Source organism: Neolamprologus multifasciatus, chromosome 20 (assembly GCF_963576455.1).
Source record: "Neolamprologus multifasciatus chromosome 20, fNeoMul1.2, whole genome shotgun sequence".
NCBI lineage: Eukaryota > Metazoa > Chordata > Actinopteri > Cichliformes > Cichlidae > Neolamprologus > Neolamprologus multifasciatus.
In genome coordinates this window covers 6547164-6562481 of record NC_140458.1, presented here as the reverse complement: position 1 = coordinate 6562481, position 15318 = coordinate 6547164, and the positions used below count along the sequence as shown (strand labels likewise).

Genomic DNA, 15318 nt, shown 5'->3' with positions numbered 1-15318 from the left:
CTTATATGAGAAGAGACAGGACACAATTAGTTTATGAAAGGTAAGATGAAACAAGCTGCTCGTGTTCGATTTAAGGAAAATGGGGTGTACACGTTGCACCTTTTTAATCCCTTTTAGGAGAAAACAAAAAAAAGTTAAACAATTACAAAAAATCTTAAAGCTAATAGCAGTAAGTATTCATGTTCACTAGTTTTATTTTTAATACTACAAGTACATTTTCCTGATTATACTCTTTACATTGATTTTACTTGCTGAATTTTTTTTTTATTTTTTATTAAGTTAAATATCTAAAGGTATTTAAAAAATAAATAAAAAAAACCCTCCAACACTGCTGATTATTTGACAGTGTAAAAATATACAGGGTGGTTAGAAACTTGTAAATAACTCATAAAAGAATAAAGTTACGTTGACACCAAGCACACCATTGTTTTTCTTGTGACATTACCAATAAGTTTGAAGTGTCACATGGCCCTCTTCCTATTGAAAAAACAAAAGTTGTATCCAAGATGGCCGACTTCTAAATGGCCACCATGGTCACCACCCATCTTGAGGAGTTTGTCCCGTCACATATACTAATGTGCCACAAACAGGACTTTAATATCACCAACCATTCCCATGTTATTACGGTGTATCCATATAAATGGCCCACCCTGTACTTTAAAGTATGTACTGAGCATCGCTCTTAATATTAGATGGACAAATTAAATAATCATTAGATTTAAATTATTGTCCTTATATTTACAACATTTATTGAACTGCCTTTAAAATAAAGTCTAAACATACCCTAGTGCATTTTCAGTGTTCATATTAGAAAAAGCATTCGTGAAATTGCAAACTCTCACCCACTTTGCGCTTCCACGTTTAGTTCCTAGCACATCTCTTTAAAGACGCTCCCTTGGCGCGCTGTCCAGCAGACAGCTTCAGCTCGCGTTTGAATTTTCGATTAAAAACTCAGTAAACACGACGGGCCTCTCTGTAACCTGCACACGATCCGGGCGTAACATGAGCCAGAGTGATAAAACAGAAAAACCTAGCTTCGTGCACCTTGTTTTCGTTTCTTGTAGGCCCCTAAAAAGTGCGAAGTGAACAGGATGTGACGCTGTTTATGCGACCGCACTCCGGGAATGTTTTATCGTACAATATTAAAATGGTAACGATTAGATGAGTCAAAATCTGAGACTAACCATATTCTTACTCGTGGCTCCATTTGTCTGTAATATTATCGACGTATTGGGAAAAAAACTAAAAAAGTAAATTAAGTTGTTAGACGCTTCTTTTAGCAGATAATAACACTTCGGGTAAAGTCATAGTTGACCATCCGGACTCAGCGTCTGTCTGCGGCTCACACATGTAAGTATTAGCCTGTTAGCACCGTTGCAATAACAAGTGACCAGCTCTTTAGTGTCTCTTAAGATAATTATAAACATTACTTGTGCATGTTCGCAGCCAAGGCACAGGGATTATAACTACAGCTTTGTGCCATCTGTTTTAAAGCAGTGTTTTCTCGGGAAGCAACAACGTTAGCTAGCAGCTAATGCTAGTTTTTGAGGCGGTGTTAGGTGAAGTTGGTCTTGATAACTTCAACCCAAGTTTAAAATTGAGGTTGCATTCTTGTCATACTGCGTGAAGGTGATTTTATTCATTGCTCTGTTCACATTTTGAGAGATTGTGGAAAACCGACATATTTGGCTTTAGTTTTCATTTATATTGAGCTGTGGCTGGAAAAGAAAGCTAGCTCTGGCTAACGGATATGTTAAAACAAGACTATAAACAGGATTATTTAATCTAAGAGAAGATGTACTGTATTCATCACAAACGTGGAGTAGTTCCTGTGTTACAGCAGCTGTAACAGTAAACACAATTTTTAAAAGAATTACGTAAACAAAGAGTAACCCGAAGTGGTGCAGCTGTGTTCATGGGCTTTTGAGCCTGCATGTGAGTTTTTGTAAGTGGCCTTCAATGTTTGTTTAGTATGGTTTTCTTGTCTATGGAATAAATGCTGTAAACCTGCATATGAAACTGAGCCTGCATGACATGTGTTGATGTAAATTTCTATGCCTTGTCATTTTAAAATAAAAAATAAACATAATAAAAACAGTCTTACTGTCTTATAAAGACTCTAAGAGTCTTATAAAATGACTCCAAGAGGTGAAAAATACTCAAGTTAGATTAAATGTAAAAAAATAAAAATAAAAATCAAACCCCAATATCGCCTACAACATTGGGAAAAAATGTCCCTTAGGAATAACACATGCAAAAACTTGTGTTGTCGGCTTGAGTAGATTCGTTTAAGATAAGATAACCTTTATTAGTCCCACATGTGGGAGACGCAGCCTACCACTGAAGGAGCTGCTCAGTGCTGTGAGTCTCCTGCATGGCGTGGGAGATGTTGTCCAGCAGGGATGGCAGCTTAGCCACCATTCTGCTTTCACTCACCAGCTCCTCTGCGTGTGTTGTGATCAGCTGACCTGCACCACTGCTCCTCTGACATTTGCTGCTCTTTGTGGATTTAACTGAACTCAATAAGATATGAGCAGACAAGTTAGCTTAAGCATAAACTGTCTGCTACCTGTGATGGAAGCTAACACTGATGTTTAACACCATAGAGGGAACTTGACTGCAACAGTTTCAACGCACAAATAACCAGGCATCGGGATAGATGAACACTTATTAAAAATAACTGAAGATTATTATAATAATGATCATATTATTACAATAAAAATCTCTGTGCAAAGGTTAAATGCCATGAAATAAAGTTGCTCTTTAAGTAAACTAGATGGGTTCCACAGAACTAAACTAATAATTGCTTGAGTGTAAATGTAAATTGTAAATTGTTTCCATTCTTTATTCTTAAGTTGATGAAGTGCATCCTTTTCTTTGCAGGTTCACCTTTTCATTTTTCTTTTACCTGATTGACTGCTGACAATCATGAAAGTGAACAAACACGCAGAAGTAAAACATAAATCTCACAAGTGGAAAGATGCGAAGGGAAAACGGTGCAGACCTCCCGTCAGTTTCTCTAATGTAAACTCTAGCCCTGTGGTGATCAGCATGGTGAAGGAGCACCAGGAGTCTTTAAGGAAAAAACCATCTGTCAAGAGGCTGAAAAATAAAGTGAAGTCTGTCTCTAACCACAAGAATGGCTCTTCTGAGTCTGGAATTAAGAAGACACATCCTCAGGCTAATGGAAGCTCAGTGTTTACCATGGACAATGACTCAGATGACTCACAGGACTGGAAGGAGTATTCCCAGTCAGTGCACGGGAATGGTATGGAGACCTCAGATAACACCGAGGATGTCCGGAGAGGTAGATTGGAGGGAGAGGCTCTGCATCACTGTGCGCAGAGAGACGATCGAGAGAACCGCACAGTACTTGTCATGCAGAAGGATCAGGTATGCGTCATTTGATTTTTAGTTGGACATGTAGATGTTTAATCTGATGTCAATTAATTTCTGTGATTAAACATGTCTTACCTGCAGACGCTGTGTTTCCGCGGGAAGTGCCTTCTGACCTGTCTTTATGGTCGTGTAGAAGTTATGGGATTTACCATCGAAGAGGGTCAGCAGTCATATTCGCTTTTCTCCCCAGCATCACATTGTCCACTGAGTATTAGAGGATTAGAAAGCATCAGAGCGTTGGAAAGTAGAAACGAGGCATCGCACATCCTCCAAAAGTATCTTCCACAAGGTGAGCAGCACACTTTTTCTTTTATGTTTGAAGTTACGCATTTGTATTGGTTTTTCCAGTTAAAATATAGCACTAGGAAGTCTGATTGGTTAGATTTCATATTATATAGGCAAAAATACTGTGAATTCTACTTAGCTGGACCTTATTTCTCTTTGCAAAGTCTGGATTTTTTTAAGCTAATAATTATAATTTCTTTACCCCACCTGTTGCACTGCAATGCATGTTCGCAGACTGTCTTAAGTGAAATGTAAACAATAGAAGATTAGCTAAAGGGTGTCCTGTGAAGCATTTCTAAAAAAGTGGTCATCAACTTTCTCCATTAGCCCAGGCTTTCTGCTTCAGTTTCTGTGCACACTCACACTAAAAGAGGATGTTTACTCTTGAATGCTTATTGTTTGAGTCATAAATATGAGACAAACTAGTGATGAAGATCTGTGAAAACAGTAAAACTGTAGTTTGTGCAGCTATAACGTTATATAACGTTATATAACCCCATAACACAACAACAGTCACCTCAAGGCCCTTTATATTGCAAGGCAAAGCCCCTACAATAAAAGAGAGAAATCCTTAACAAGCAGATAACCCTCCCTATGAGCAAGCACTTGGTGACAGTGGAAAAGAAAACTCCTCTTTAAGAAGAAGAAACAAGCAGAATCAGGCTCAGCGAGGGGCAGCCATCTGCCATGACCGGTTGGTTAATAGGGGAAGAAGACTGTATAAAAGACATGCTATGGGAGAGAGCCATAGATTAATAATAACTAATGATTAAATGCAAAGTGTTATATAAAAACATGGCGAGTTTTTTTTGACATGTACACATATGATTTTAAACAGAAACTGTGATGATTCTGATTTAATCTGAGCATCTTTTTCTGCATTATTTTCTGTGAAAGGAAGTTTTAATAAAGGCATATGTATCATAAATCACAGAGTCTGATATAGCTCTATCAGTTAAATGCTGAATATATAGTATTAGAACGTGTTTTTCTGACTTTTAATTGCTATGAATATGCATTTTTAACAGCATCACGAAAGAAGCTGTTAAAAAGCATAACGACAAATTCTTCCATCATCCTGCTGGAGCCCATCGAGACGCCTATGACACGGTTTCTTTCCAGCTTTCCAGATCTCAGCGAATTGTTCAACCTCCCAATGGTAAGGTGGCAGATATGTTCACACTTGGATATAGTCAGCAAAGCAGACAAATTTCAACATAATTTACATGCAGAATCTGAAAAGCTTCTCCTGCTTGTTTGTAGACTGAACTCATGTCAGCTGTTCTCGACATTCCACTCAACGGTTTGGGTATGATTCCTCTCGACAGCTACGTTGAAGGGCTGAAAATGTCGAAGAGCTACAGACATGCTCTTAACACATTAGTCAGTGTGTGCAAAGGTAACCCACTTTTAGATGTGCCAAATTATACACAAGTCACTTTTATGCTACAAGGCTAAATTTATACCCTTTTTGTAACCCTTACACACACACACACACACACAGAACAGTACTGAATGAAGTTCATTGTATCATAATCATTTAAAATTCTTTGGGTTTTATTATTTAAAATAAAACATCAGAATGAAATTATTGCTTTCCATTAAGAAAAGTACATATTAAATATTTAGCACAGGTTTAGAGACTCGTTTGGTCCTTAAGTGGCCGTCTGTTGTGCTTTTTGCTTTATTTTGTTTTTTGTTTGAGTATTTATTTCATAAAGTATCATGCTAGCTCTTCTAAAGAGTTTTAATTCTGGATGAATAATTGTTCTGTCATGTTTTGGGGTGGCTGTAGCTCAGGTAGTAAAGCAGGTCACCTACTAACCAAGTATCCTTGGGCAAGATACTAACCCCATGTTTCTCTCCCATGCATCCATCAGAGTATGAATGTGTGTGAATGTTCGATAGGAAACAGTGTAGAAGAAAGTGTGTGTGCGACTGGGTGAAGTTGTGCAAAGCGCTTTTAGTGCTCAGGATAGAAAAGCACTCTGTAAGAACCGCTCCATTTACTAGTTCAAAACAAGGAGGTTTAGTTATCAGTGCTCCTAAAAGAGTTTATATAAGAACTTAACAGATACCAAATGTAACTTAACTGACTTCAGTAGAAAGTGTTTCACACTCTGAGGGCTTTAACAGTAAGTTGGTCAGTTGCTGAGAATTACCAGTCACAGTTATTGTGTTGGTTTAACAGTGATCAGCAGAAAAACAGAATATAATAGTCAGTGTAAGTTTTGCTCTTCACTCTTAGTAGGAGTGCTGCAGAATTGTTCTGTAACTGAATCGAACCACAGACGTTTATGTGATAAGAACATACCAAAACAAAATGCTCACTTTGGTTGCTTTCATGAAAACCTGACATGTTTTTCATTGACAGGAGACATAGATGGCTGTCCTGTTATCCTGGTGTGCGGGACCAAGAATGTTGGAAAGTCAACATTTATTCGCGTGCTCATTAACACCTTGCTGAATTAGTAAGTTTCTCACTAACTACAGTTTTTATAATGTCCTGTTCACTATGTCATTGGTCCTGCTCTGGTCCTCTCTCTATCCTCTTTATTGTAATGTTTAGTTTGCTTTGGTTCACATTTACACAAGAGTCTTTACAACCTACAAACATCTCTGTGGGTCATTTAAAGTGGAGACTAACAATGTTTTGTTTTCCTTCAGCACTGCTAGCGTCGAATATTTGGAAGGTGACCTCGGTCAAACAGAATTCACCCCTGCTGGTTGCCTGTCTCTCCTCACTGTCAGAGAACCCCTTTTAGGTATGTTTCAATCCTCATTATATGTTCAAAATCTTTACATCTTTACAACTGGGGCTAAATTATTAACAACAATGTGTTGGAAGAGGGCAGCACGGTGGTTAGCACTGTTGCCGCACAGCAAGAAGGTCCTGAGTTCAATTCCACCATCAGGCCGGGGTCTTTCTGTGTGGAGTTTGCATGTTCTCCCTCCGGGTACTCCGGCTTCCTCCCACCGTCCAAAGACATGCAGTTTGTGGGGATAGGTTAATTGGAAAATCCAAATTGCCACTAGGTGTGAATGTGCGAGTGAATGTGAGTGTGAATGGTTGTCTGTCCTTGTGTGTTAGCCCTGCGACAAACTGGCGACCTGTCCAGGGTGTACCCCGCCTCTCGCCCTATGACAGCTGGGATAGGCTCCAGCGCCCCCCGCGACCCTGAAAAGGATAAGCAGTAGCGAATGGATGGATGGATGCGTTGGAAGAGCCATTCCTTGGTTACCTTAGATTAAAGATTGGAAACTGACACAGCCAGTCCACCTGTGTCTAGGAGTAAAAGTGTTAGCCTTTCAGCTTCTTTTAAACCTATGTAACATGTGAGAATCATGTGTGATTCGAAATGCGATGTCAAAATTGTTATTTTATGGTGGGTTTTGTGTAGAATTATGCCTCTATAGTTCAATTCAATTTTATTTATATAGTGCCAAATAAACAGTCACCTCAAGGCGCTTTATATTGTAAGGTAGACCCTACAATAATACATACAGCGAAAAACCCAACAATCATATGGTCCCCTATCAGCAGGCACTTTGGCGACAATGGGAAGGAAAAACTCCCTTTTAACAGGAAGAAACCTCAGGCAGAACCAGCTCTATAGTGTTTTCTTCATTTCTGACTCCTACTTGATTAGTAAGAGTGGGTTAAAAGACGTATAATGATCTGCTCTGCAGGTCCTCCTTTCACACATCAGCAGACTCCAGACCACATGATCTACTACGGTCAGTCATCATGCAACTCAGACCTGGATCGATATGTGGAATCTCTTAAATCCTTATGGTGCAGAAGATCCCAGACCAGAGAGGCTCCGATTATTATCAACACCATGGGCTGGGTCAAAGGTCAGTGTGAGCTGGCTTCTGTGACATCAGTGAAACAATGTAGGGGAATTTAAATACACTAATAATAAAAAATGTTTCTGAATGTGTGTCTGTTCACAGGATTTGGATTCAAGCTGCTGGTTGACATGATCCGCTTCTTCCCAGTTTCCCATGTCGTCCAGCTCAGTCACAGTGGTGTCAATCAGTGCCCCGCCCTCACTCCAGACTTTCTGAGAACGGCAAATGGCTTTCAGACTCACCCACCCGCCCAGACCGCTCTGGATGAGTTTACAGAAAGCCACAGCCCCCCAAGAATCTACAGTCACATTAGTATACAAGCAGAGTTTCAAGGAGTTGGGAGTCAAGGAACAGCGTAAGTACACCACTGCACCACCATTATTAATATACTGGTGTAAAAACATTATTCCAGACTCTTGGCTACATCTCATATCGCTGCATTTGACAGGAAACACCAGCGTAGTAATGAGCAGAGAAATCTGTCTCTCCTGGCCTATCTGAGTCAGCTGCAGTGTCCGGACCCTGGACCAGTCAGACCTCTGCACAGCCTCACACCATACCAGGTACACAAGACTCTCTGATCACAGTCTGTACATATATGAATACAATTCATGACATTTAAATCAGGGAGAAATGGCTGTCTATGCTCCCGTTTTGGTTTAAACCTCCTTAAACTGCAAACTGTTGTTTTTAAAGATGTTTTTATATTTATTAAGCAACCACCTAACAATTTTCTTGCTAAACCCACAGGTTCCACACACAGCGATTGCGTTAGGTGTTACCCACTGCGACGTGGTGCCCTCGCACGTGTTTCATGCTTCCAGTGGTAGTCTGGTAGGACTCTGCTGCCTGGCAGAAAAAGTAGCAAGCAAGGGAGGTCCAGTCTTTCTTTCCCAGGCACCCATCTGCCCATGTGTGGGATTTGGTAAGTGTCCTTTCTGAGTTATTGTGTTGACTTTGGCTTTACTTCCTCATTGATTGAAACATTTTTATCAAGTTAAAAATGTATGTTGATGATATCTTTTTTTAAAAAAAAGTTCAAGTTATTGTTACTGCCACAATAAACTGGTTTTTCAGTTTATTGAAGCTTTCTTTCTTTAACTGTAGTAACTGGTCAGAAAAATAAGATTATATTTAATCGGGGGGGATGATAAATAAAACTAGAAAAATTTGCATTTCCTGCGAAAATGCAGTGTGGATGCTTTAAAGCTGAAGCTGTCTGCAAAAACTAGCTGAAAAAGCTGAAAAGTTGCAGAAATTGTAAAAACTTTGCAGAAGCAAAATAACTTTGCTAAAATGTAATAACTTGGCAGAACTGCAATATCTTAGAGGAAACATAATACTTGGCAGAAATACAATAGCATAGCAGAACTTGGCAGAAATATTGTAACTTACCAGAAACATGATAACTTCTCAAATATACAAGAATTTAGGAGAAATAGTATAAGATAACAGAAAGAATATATTTAGCCAAAAATACTTAAACATTACAGAAACACTATGATTTAGAAAAATAGTACAACATAGCAGAAATACTTTGATTTACCAGAGACACTGTGATGAACTATGAATATTGTAATTTTAAATTAATACTATGTTTTAGCACAAATACTATAAAAAGTAGAAATACTATAATTTAGCAGAAATACTATATTAAGCACAAAAACTAAATTAAGCACAAATCATATAAAAAGCAGAAATACTATAAAAAGTAGAAATACTATAATTTAGCACAAATACTATATTAAGCAGAAATACTATAATTTAGCAGAAATACTACAAAAAGCAGAAATACTATAATTTAGCAGAAATAGTACATTAAGCACAAATACTATATTCAGCACAAATCCTATAAAAAGCACAAATACTATAATTTAGCACAAATCCTATAAAAAGTAGAAATACTATAAAAAGCACAAATACTATAATTTGACAGAAATACTATCATTTGGCAGAAATACTATGTTTCAGCACAAATACTCTGGTTTAGCACAAATATTATAACATAGCAGAAATACAATTATATAGCAGAAATGCTATATTTAGAAAGAAAAATTTAATATAGTAGAAATAATATGATTTAGCAGAAATACTGTAATCAGCACATATACTGTAACATGACAGAAATTCCTCCACTTAGTAGTAATACTATAACATAACACAAATGTTATGATTTGGCACAAAAACCATGATTTGGCAAAAATACTATGATTGAGCAGAAGTACTATGATTGAGCAGAAGTACTAAGATGTAGTAAAAGTACTTTGATTTAACAGAAATACAATTATGGAGGACTAGTACTTTAAAATGGGAGAAATATTGATACACACACACATACACAGAGCCTACAGGGAACAGTATTTGTGCCATGGAGTGTTAACAAGAATGTGAGGTCCATATTAGAAAAGCTGGTAAAATGATAAAAGTTTGCAGAATTGTAATAAATGATGAATATAAATTACTGCTCTGTGATAGTGTATTAATTTGTAGGGAGAAAAACATGTTGATCAAGGTGGAATCGAACCAACGATCTTTGGCTTGAAGACCCATGTCACTACCAACTGCGCCACTGGGAAAGAGAGCGGGCGCCTGGAAAACAGGGTGATGAGCAGTCAGAATTAGATCGCGGTGAGAGGCGAAAAACGCCGTTTTTTGAGTTACAAAACGTCGTGTAACTCAAAAACTAGGTGGACTAGAAGCATAAATCTTGTACTGGATGAATAAGCGGACTTTGGTGTACTTTGACTGCGATTTTCATTGCTCTTTGTACAACCGTGGCTGAGATATGACGAGAGAAGAAACGGAAGACCTCAGATATGATTGGCTGGCTGGGAAGCCATGCAGGCCCTGATTTGTAAATTAGAATGAGTCAGTCCTCACAGAGGATTGGCTGCCTGGGAACCTGGCAGTAATATGTAGAAATAGTATGATTAAGCAGAAATACTATAATTTAGCAGAAATACTATATTAAGCAGAAATACTATAATTTAGCAGAAATATTATAAAAAGCAGAAATACTATGATTTAGCAGAAGTACTATATTAAGCAGAAATAATATAAAAAGCAGAAATACACACACACACACACACAGAGGGAGAGAGAAGCAACTTTATAGATCAGTCAAGCAGCCTGGGAGCTGCTGAATTTGAATCTACCAATCAGAGAGGCTGTGTACTTTTTCCCGCCAAAACAGGTGCAGCCGTTTTTACACAGGCAGCAGAGAAACAGGATTTTTGCAGTCTATTTCTCATAGTGAGGACTACCCTCCAAACAAATGGCCATAATTTCCTAACCGTAGGGGCTAGAACGGTCATTCTTACACCGTTTTGTTCAGAAGAGATGGGGGAATCTTCAAGTGTTGACAATTTATCATTAAAATATGAATTATTAAAGATATTTGACTTGTAATGCACCATAACTGAGTAGAGTCAAGCGAAAACTGCCTTGACTTGCCATCAAACAACGCTTTCTAACTCTAAATCTATTTGGAGTATCGATATCATTCTTTCACCGTAAGAGACAGCAGGCTTTGGTGAACAGACATGGAAATTTTCAGGTCTTTGTGGAAATCCATTAAAAAGATATGACGAGAGAAAAAAGTAGTTAATTTCCAGAGTTTGAAAGCTGAAGAAATCTGAGCGAAGGACGAATTTCCTACCCTCAAACAAACGTAATTCATGGCCAAATGGTAATAGGTGAGAAAATAATTCTTGAATTGTGAGCGTCAGGAGTGTCTGAAGATATATCGGGACAAGCCTCATGTCTTAACTTCGCTCCGTTAAGGAGATATGTCGATTCGAATATGCCTCTCATTACAGAAATCAAGCGGTGATTTTGAACAAACTCTCCATTGACTTTCTATGGAGAGTTTTGAGACTTTGTGTTGGTCTGAGGAGATTTGCCAAAATTCTATAAATCCCACAACAATGACAGTGACATTTTCTGAAAGCCAGCAAAAATACCTACGTTTTGATGTATAATTTGTGGAAGTTGAGTGAAAATTGAGCAAGTAGCAAGAAGTTGTTCGGACATGAAGAGAAGACTGCGAAACTTAAAGTGGCTCACTTAGAACCAACTGCATAGCAACCATAACAACCCATGTATTTTCTGAAAAATCACAATTTTGCAACTCAAAACTTTAAGAGGGATAAAAGTAAAACGGTAAAAGATTTGAAAAAGCTGAATCATACATGAATAGCCCAATAATTTGTGAACATTTTAAAGTTTGAATGGTTGTTCTAGGTGAAAGTATGAGGAAGTAGTTAAGTTTCAAAAACAAGCAAGTTTTAGCAGAATTTTGGAAGTTTTCCATTCATTTCAATGGGACAAATTAAAGGAAAAAAGCTTAATATTTTAAAAAGTATAATAGCAAAAAATAGCAAAAGTCATAGCTGGAATTAGCAGAAATAGCAGAATAGTTTAAAATTTGAACGGTGAAAATCGGCTGAAAATTGTGGAAGTAGTTAAGTGCCAAAAAAAGTACAAAAAGTGGCAACTAGAATAATAATAATAATAAAGTATAAAGAATAAAGAGAAACAGGAAAACAATAGTGTGGATGCCTTAAAGCATCCACACAAATATTTGTGAAGAGCTAAAAATGTTTTGTAGATTATGCAGTGAAGACTTTATTCCATAAACTGAAGTTTCAGCACCAGATTCAATTCTTAAGATCGGGAATAAAGAAACAGATTTATTAGATGTAATAGATAAGGGCACCCAAATCCATTTGACAATTTGAGAATTAAAGAGTCGTTATATGTCGTTATATTTACTTGATACTGTCTTCCAGGGCTCCTCCGAGGTATTGACATGGCACGGGGTCTGTACTTCCTGCTGACGCCTGTAGATCCGTCAGTTCTTCGTAAAGTCAACTGTCTCCTCTTGGGAGCAATTTCAATGCCTTCCTGTATCTTCACAACACAGGTTAGATCCTTTTTCATGTTTTTCATTTGGTTTTCATGTTATGAAAATTTTTCAGTTGCTGAAAAGTCACTTCAGACTGTTCTACTTTAAAGCCATGTTGTTATAATAGATGCAGTTAATGAGCATTGTGTTGTTGGAACATGCAGGCCCCCCCCACCTTAAAACGATACCATCTGAAAGGGCTCATGTGTTGCTCTAAAACCTGTATGGACCTTGCAGCACTGGTGTTGCCTTCCCAGATGTGCAGGCTGTTTCATCTCTAGGCACAAGCGCACCTCTATAGCATTAGAGATGAAGGCTCTTTAAGGGAGCACTGATAACAACCCAGGTGGTACCTGAGGACTTGGCATTCATGTTTTCCCCCCTCCAAAAAAGCCAAAATTTGGTTCATCTGACGCACTTTTCCATTAGTCCATTTTAAATGAGAGAAGATGGTGACGTTGATCGATCACGTTCACATATGGCTTCTTCTTTGCATAATGGAGCTTTAACCTGGATGGCACAGTGAACTGTGTTCAAACACAGTGATTCCTAGAAGTGTCCAAGCCCACGTAGTGATTTCCTCGACAGAATTATGTCCTCCTTTTTTATTTAATGCACTGCTTCCTGAGGGTCCGACTATCACAGGCATGTAGATGATGAGATGTTTTACGTCTTTACAGTTTTGCTCCAGCTGTTTCTTTTTTTAGTGTTACTTTTCATCCGTCCCAGTAGGGCTGCTCGATTATGGCAAAAATGATAATCACGATTATTTTCACTGAAATTGAGATCTCGATTATTTGACGATATTTATTTAACAATAACGATGTGTTGAATAATGACTTTAAAGATTGTCAAAAAATAATATAAAATAGTGTGCAAATACTGATAACAGTGCAAATGTTTGCAATATAAAAAATAAATGAAAAATGTAAACATCTATGTTTAGTGAACTTTGCAGCGTTGCTCTGTGGTGCAGCTACAACACCGTAGCAAAGTTTACACACTATGTCTACTTGATCCACGTCTGACTCCGCAAACCCATAATGTTTCCACACCACTGAAGTTTTTTTTTACCTCTCTTTTCAACCAACGGCAGTCACTCTCCTCTCCAAATAACTTCTGCTTAGCTTTTCGAGCTTCCCTCAGGTCCTCTTAATCAGTGGTCCCCAACCCCCGGGCCTCGGACCGGTACCGGTCCGTGAGTCGTTTGGTACCGGGCCGTGGGAGTTGAGGCTCAGGTGTGAAATGTATACTTTTCAGGGTTTTTATCGGTTTTCAGCGTTATTTTGTTTTGTTTTTTATCGTTTACTCGGTTTTCCTTGGTATGTTTGTAAGTATGTTTTAAATTTTCTTTTTTTCGGTACTAGTTTTATTTTGTTGTATTTATCCGCGACACCTTAAAGGCCGGTCCATGAAAATATTGTCGGGCATAAACCGGTCCGTGGCGCAAAAAAGGTTGGGGACCGCTGCTCTTAATTGTTGTGACACGTGACACGTTCGAAATGCAGAGAGGTGCGCTCGATTTGCCACACGGAGCAGCGCGAGAGTAAAGCACGAGGGAGGGGCTAATAATCGGCTCAGTCATTTTTAATGATCGTTGAAAGCCCAGATCGTAATCGTGATTAAAATTGAGCAGCCCTACGTCCCAGTTTCTTTTGAGATCTGTTGCTGCCATTAAATTTAAAAATCAGATTTAAAAAACAGTTTTTCATCAAATAGTAAAATGTATCAGTTTAAACATTTGATATGTTTGTCTTTGATTTGTTGTGAATAAAATCAGTTGCATTCTGTTTTTATTTACATTCAGAGTTCCAAAGTTCTCAGTTGTGTATAACTATATCTAAAGATGACATTACTGTTCTATTGTGACGTGTAGTGTCTTTGTTTCTATTTCAGCCGGGCATTGATGGGGAGATGCCCTATATTACTACAGACTACAGTTTTGATCTCACTGGAGCAGGAAAGCTGCGAGTCTTCAAGGGGTTGATGAGGCCCAGTCAAGTGGGGATGCAGTGACATTTCTGCAGCATTTTATTGCCCTTTACATTTCCCCATCAGTCAGCGCTGGCCTTTGAATGTACAGAACTGAGGTTGAGGTGGGACACTTCTTACTTTTGTTCTAAGGTTCATGCTCTGACCTTACTGGAGTTCTTTTTTTGAGAGCCCTCGCCATATCTTGGAACCTGAAACTGTATGTTTGTTTGATGCTGTGAAGGCGCTTAGGTGTTTTCTCTCACATGGACAGTAACATAACACGACACGTTATAGTCAAAGCTTTTGTTTGATGGTTCTTTTTCTTTTTTTTTTTTTTTTTTGTGGATGACATTCCAAATCTTAAATGCCTGCCAGATAATAAACGTGAAGCAAGTTTGTTTCCAGACTATGTGGTTCTTACCTTCACCAGCTATTTAGAGCATCGTGAATGGTGGTTGTTACAGCTGCTTTGATATTTAAATATCATAATCATATATCCATGTAGAGTTCAAACGGTTTAATAGCAATTTAATTTATCACTGTGTGCAGTATTTTGCCTGATCCAGACAAGTAGTTTTCCATGTTGGCAGCTGTTTTGTTATAAAGTATCCACCGCCGGCGCTTTCCGTGTTGTTTTCCCTTCCATCCAACAAAAAAATAAAGAAGAGGACAGGATGCAGTTATGAAGACGTCTTTCACGTGAGCTCAGTTGAATTTGCAAAGAAAACCCAACAAGGACAATGCCTGTGTTGTTTGTACACCAATCAAAGCCTTTACAGAAGTGTCTCCATTTTTATTGCCCTCTTTTGCATTTGTTACTTAAGGCCATTCAAGAGGTTTTGTTTACAGTTCCTTATGTTGACCTGTGTCGGATGAAAATAAAGAGCTTGTTGTTTCTA

At 38.2% G+C, this 15318-nt stretch overlaps 2 protein-coding genes across 7 annotated transcripts in view; one reads left to right on the top strand and one right to left on the bottom strand.

Annotated features, from left to right (window-relative positions):
• Positions 1 to 1096, bottom strand: part of zbtb48 (zinc finger and BTB domain containing 48) — a 16644-nt gene extending 15548 nt beyond the window's left edge. The window contains exon 1 of one of the 4 annotated variants that reach the window (XM_085144964.1): positions 1045 to 1096. The gene's annotated coding sequence lies outside the window, so the exon portion shown is untranslated. Of the gene's footprint in view, positions 795 to 842 lie in introns of those variants that run through there. The other 3 variants (XM_085144962.1, XM_085144961.1, XM_085144960.1) reach the window with 3 other exon arrangements.
• Positions 1 to 15318, top strand: part of nol9 (nucleolar protein 9) — a 25465-nt gene extending 10147 nt beyond the window's left edge. For 2 of the 3 annotated variants that reach the window (XM_085144967.1, XM_085144968.1), the window contains exons 2-13: positions 2884 to 3393; positions 3481 to 3688; positions 4713 to 4843; positions 4948 to 5083; positions 6059 to 6155; positions 6352 to 6449; positions 7375 to 7542; positions 7642 to 7894; positions 7988 to 8102; positions 8290 to 8464; positions 12330 to 12463; positions 14342 to 15318. In XM_085144967.1, coding sequence (XP_085001093.1) covers positions 2929 to 3393; positions 3481 to 3688; positions 4713 to 4843; positions 4948 to 5083; positions 6059 to 6155; positions 6352 to 6449; positions 7375 to 7542; positions 7642 to 7894; positions 7988 to 8102; positions 8290 to 8464; positions 12330 to 12463; positions 14342 to 14461 — 2100 coding nt within the window. In that variant the 5' untranslated portion in view covers positions 2884 to 2928 and the 3' untranslated portion in view covers positions 14462 to 15318. Of the gene's footprint in view, positions 1 to 1171; positions 1351 to 2883; positions 3394 to 3480; positions 3689 to 4712; positions 4844 to 4947; positions 5084 to 6058; positions 6156 to 6351; positions 6450 to 7374; positions 7543 to 7641; positions 7895 to 7987; positions 8103 to 8289; positions 8465 to 12329; positions 12464 to 14341 lie in introns of those variants that run through there. The other variant, XM_085144966.1, reaches the window with a different exon arrangement.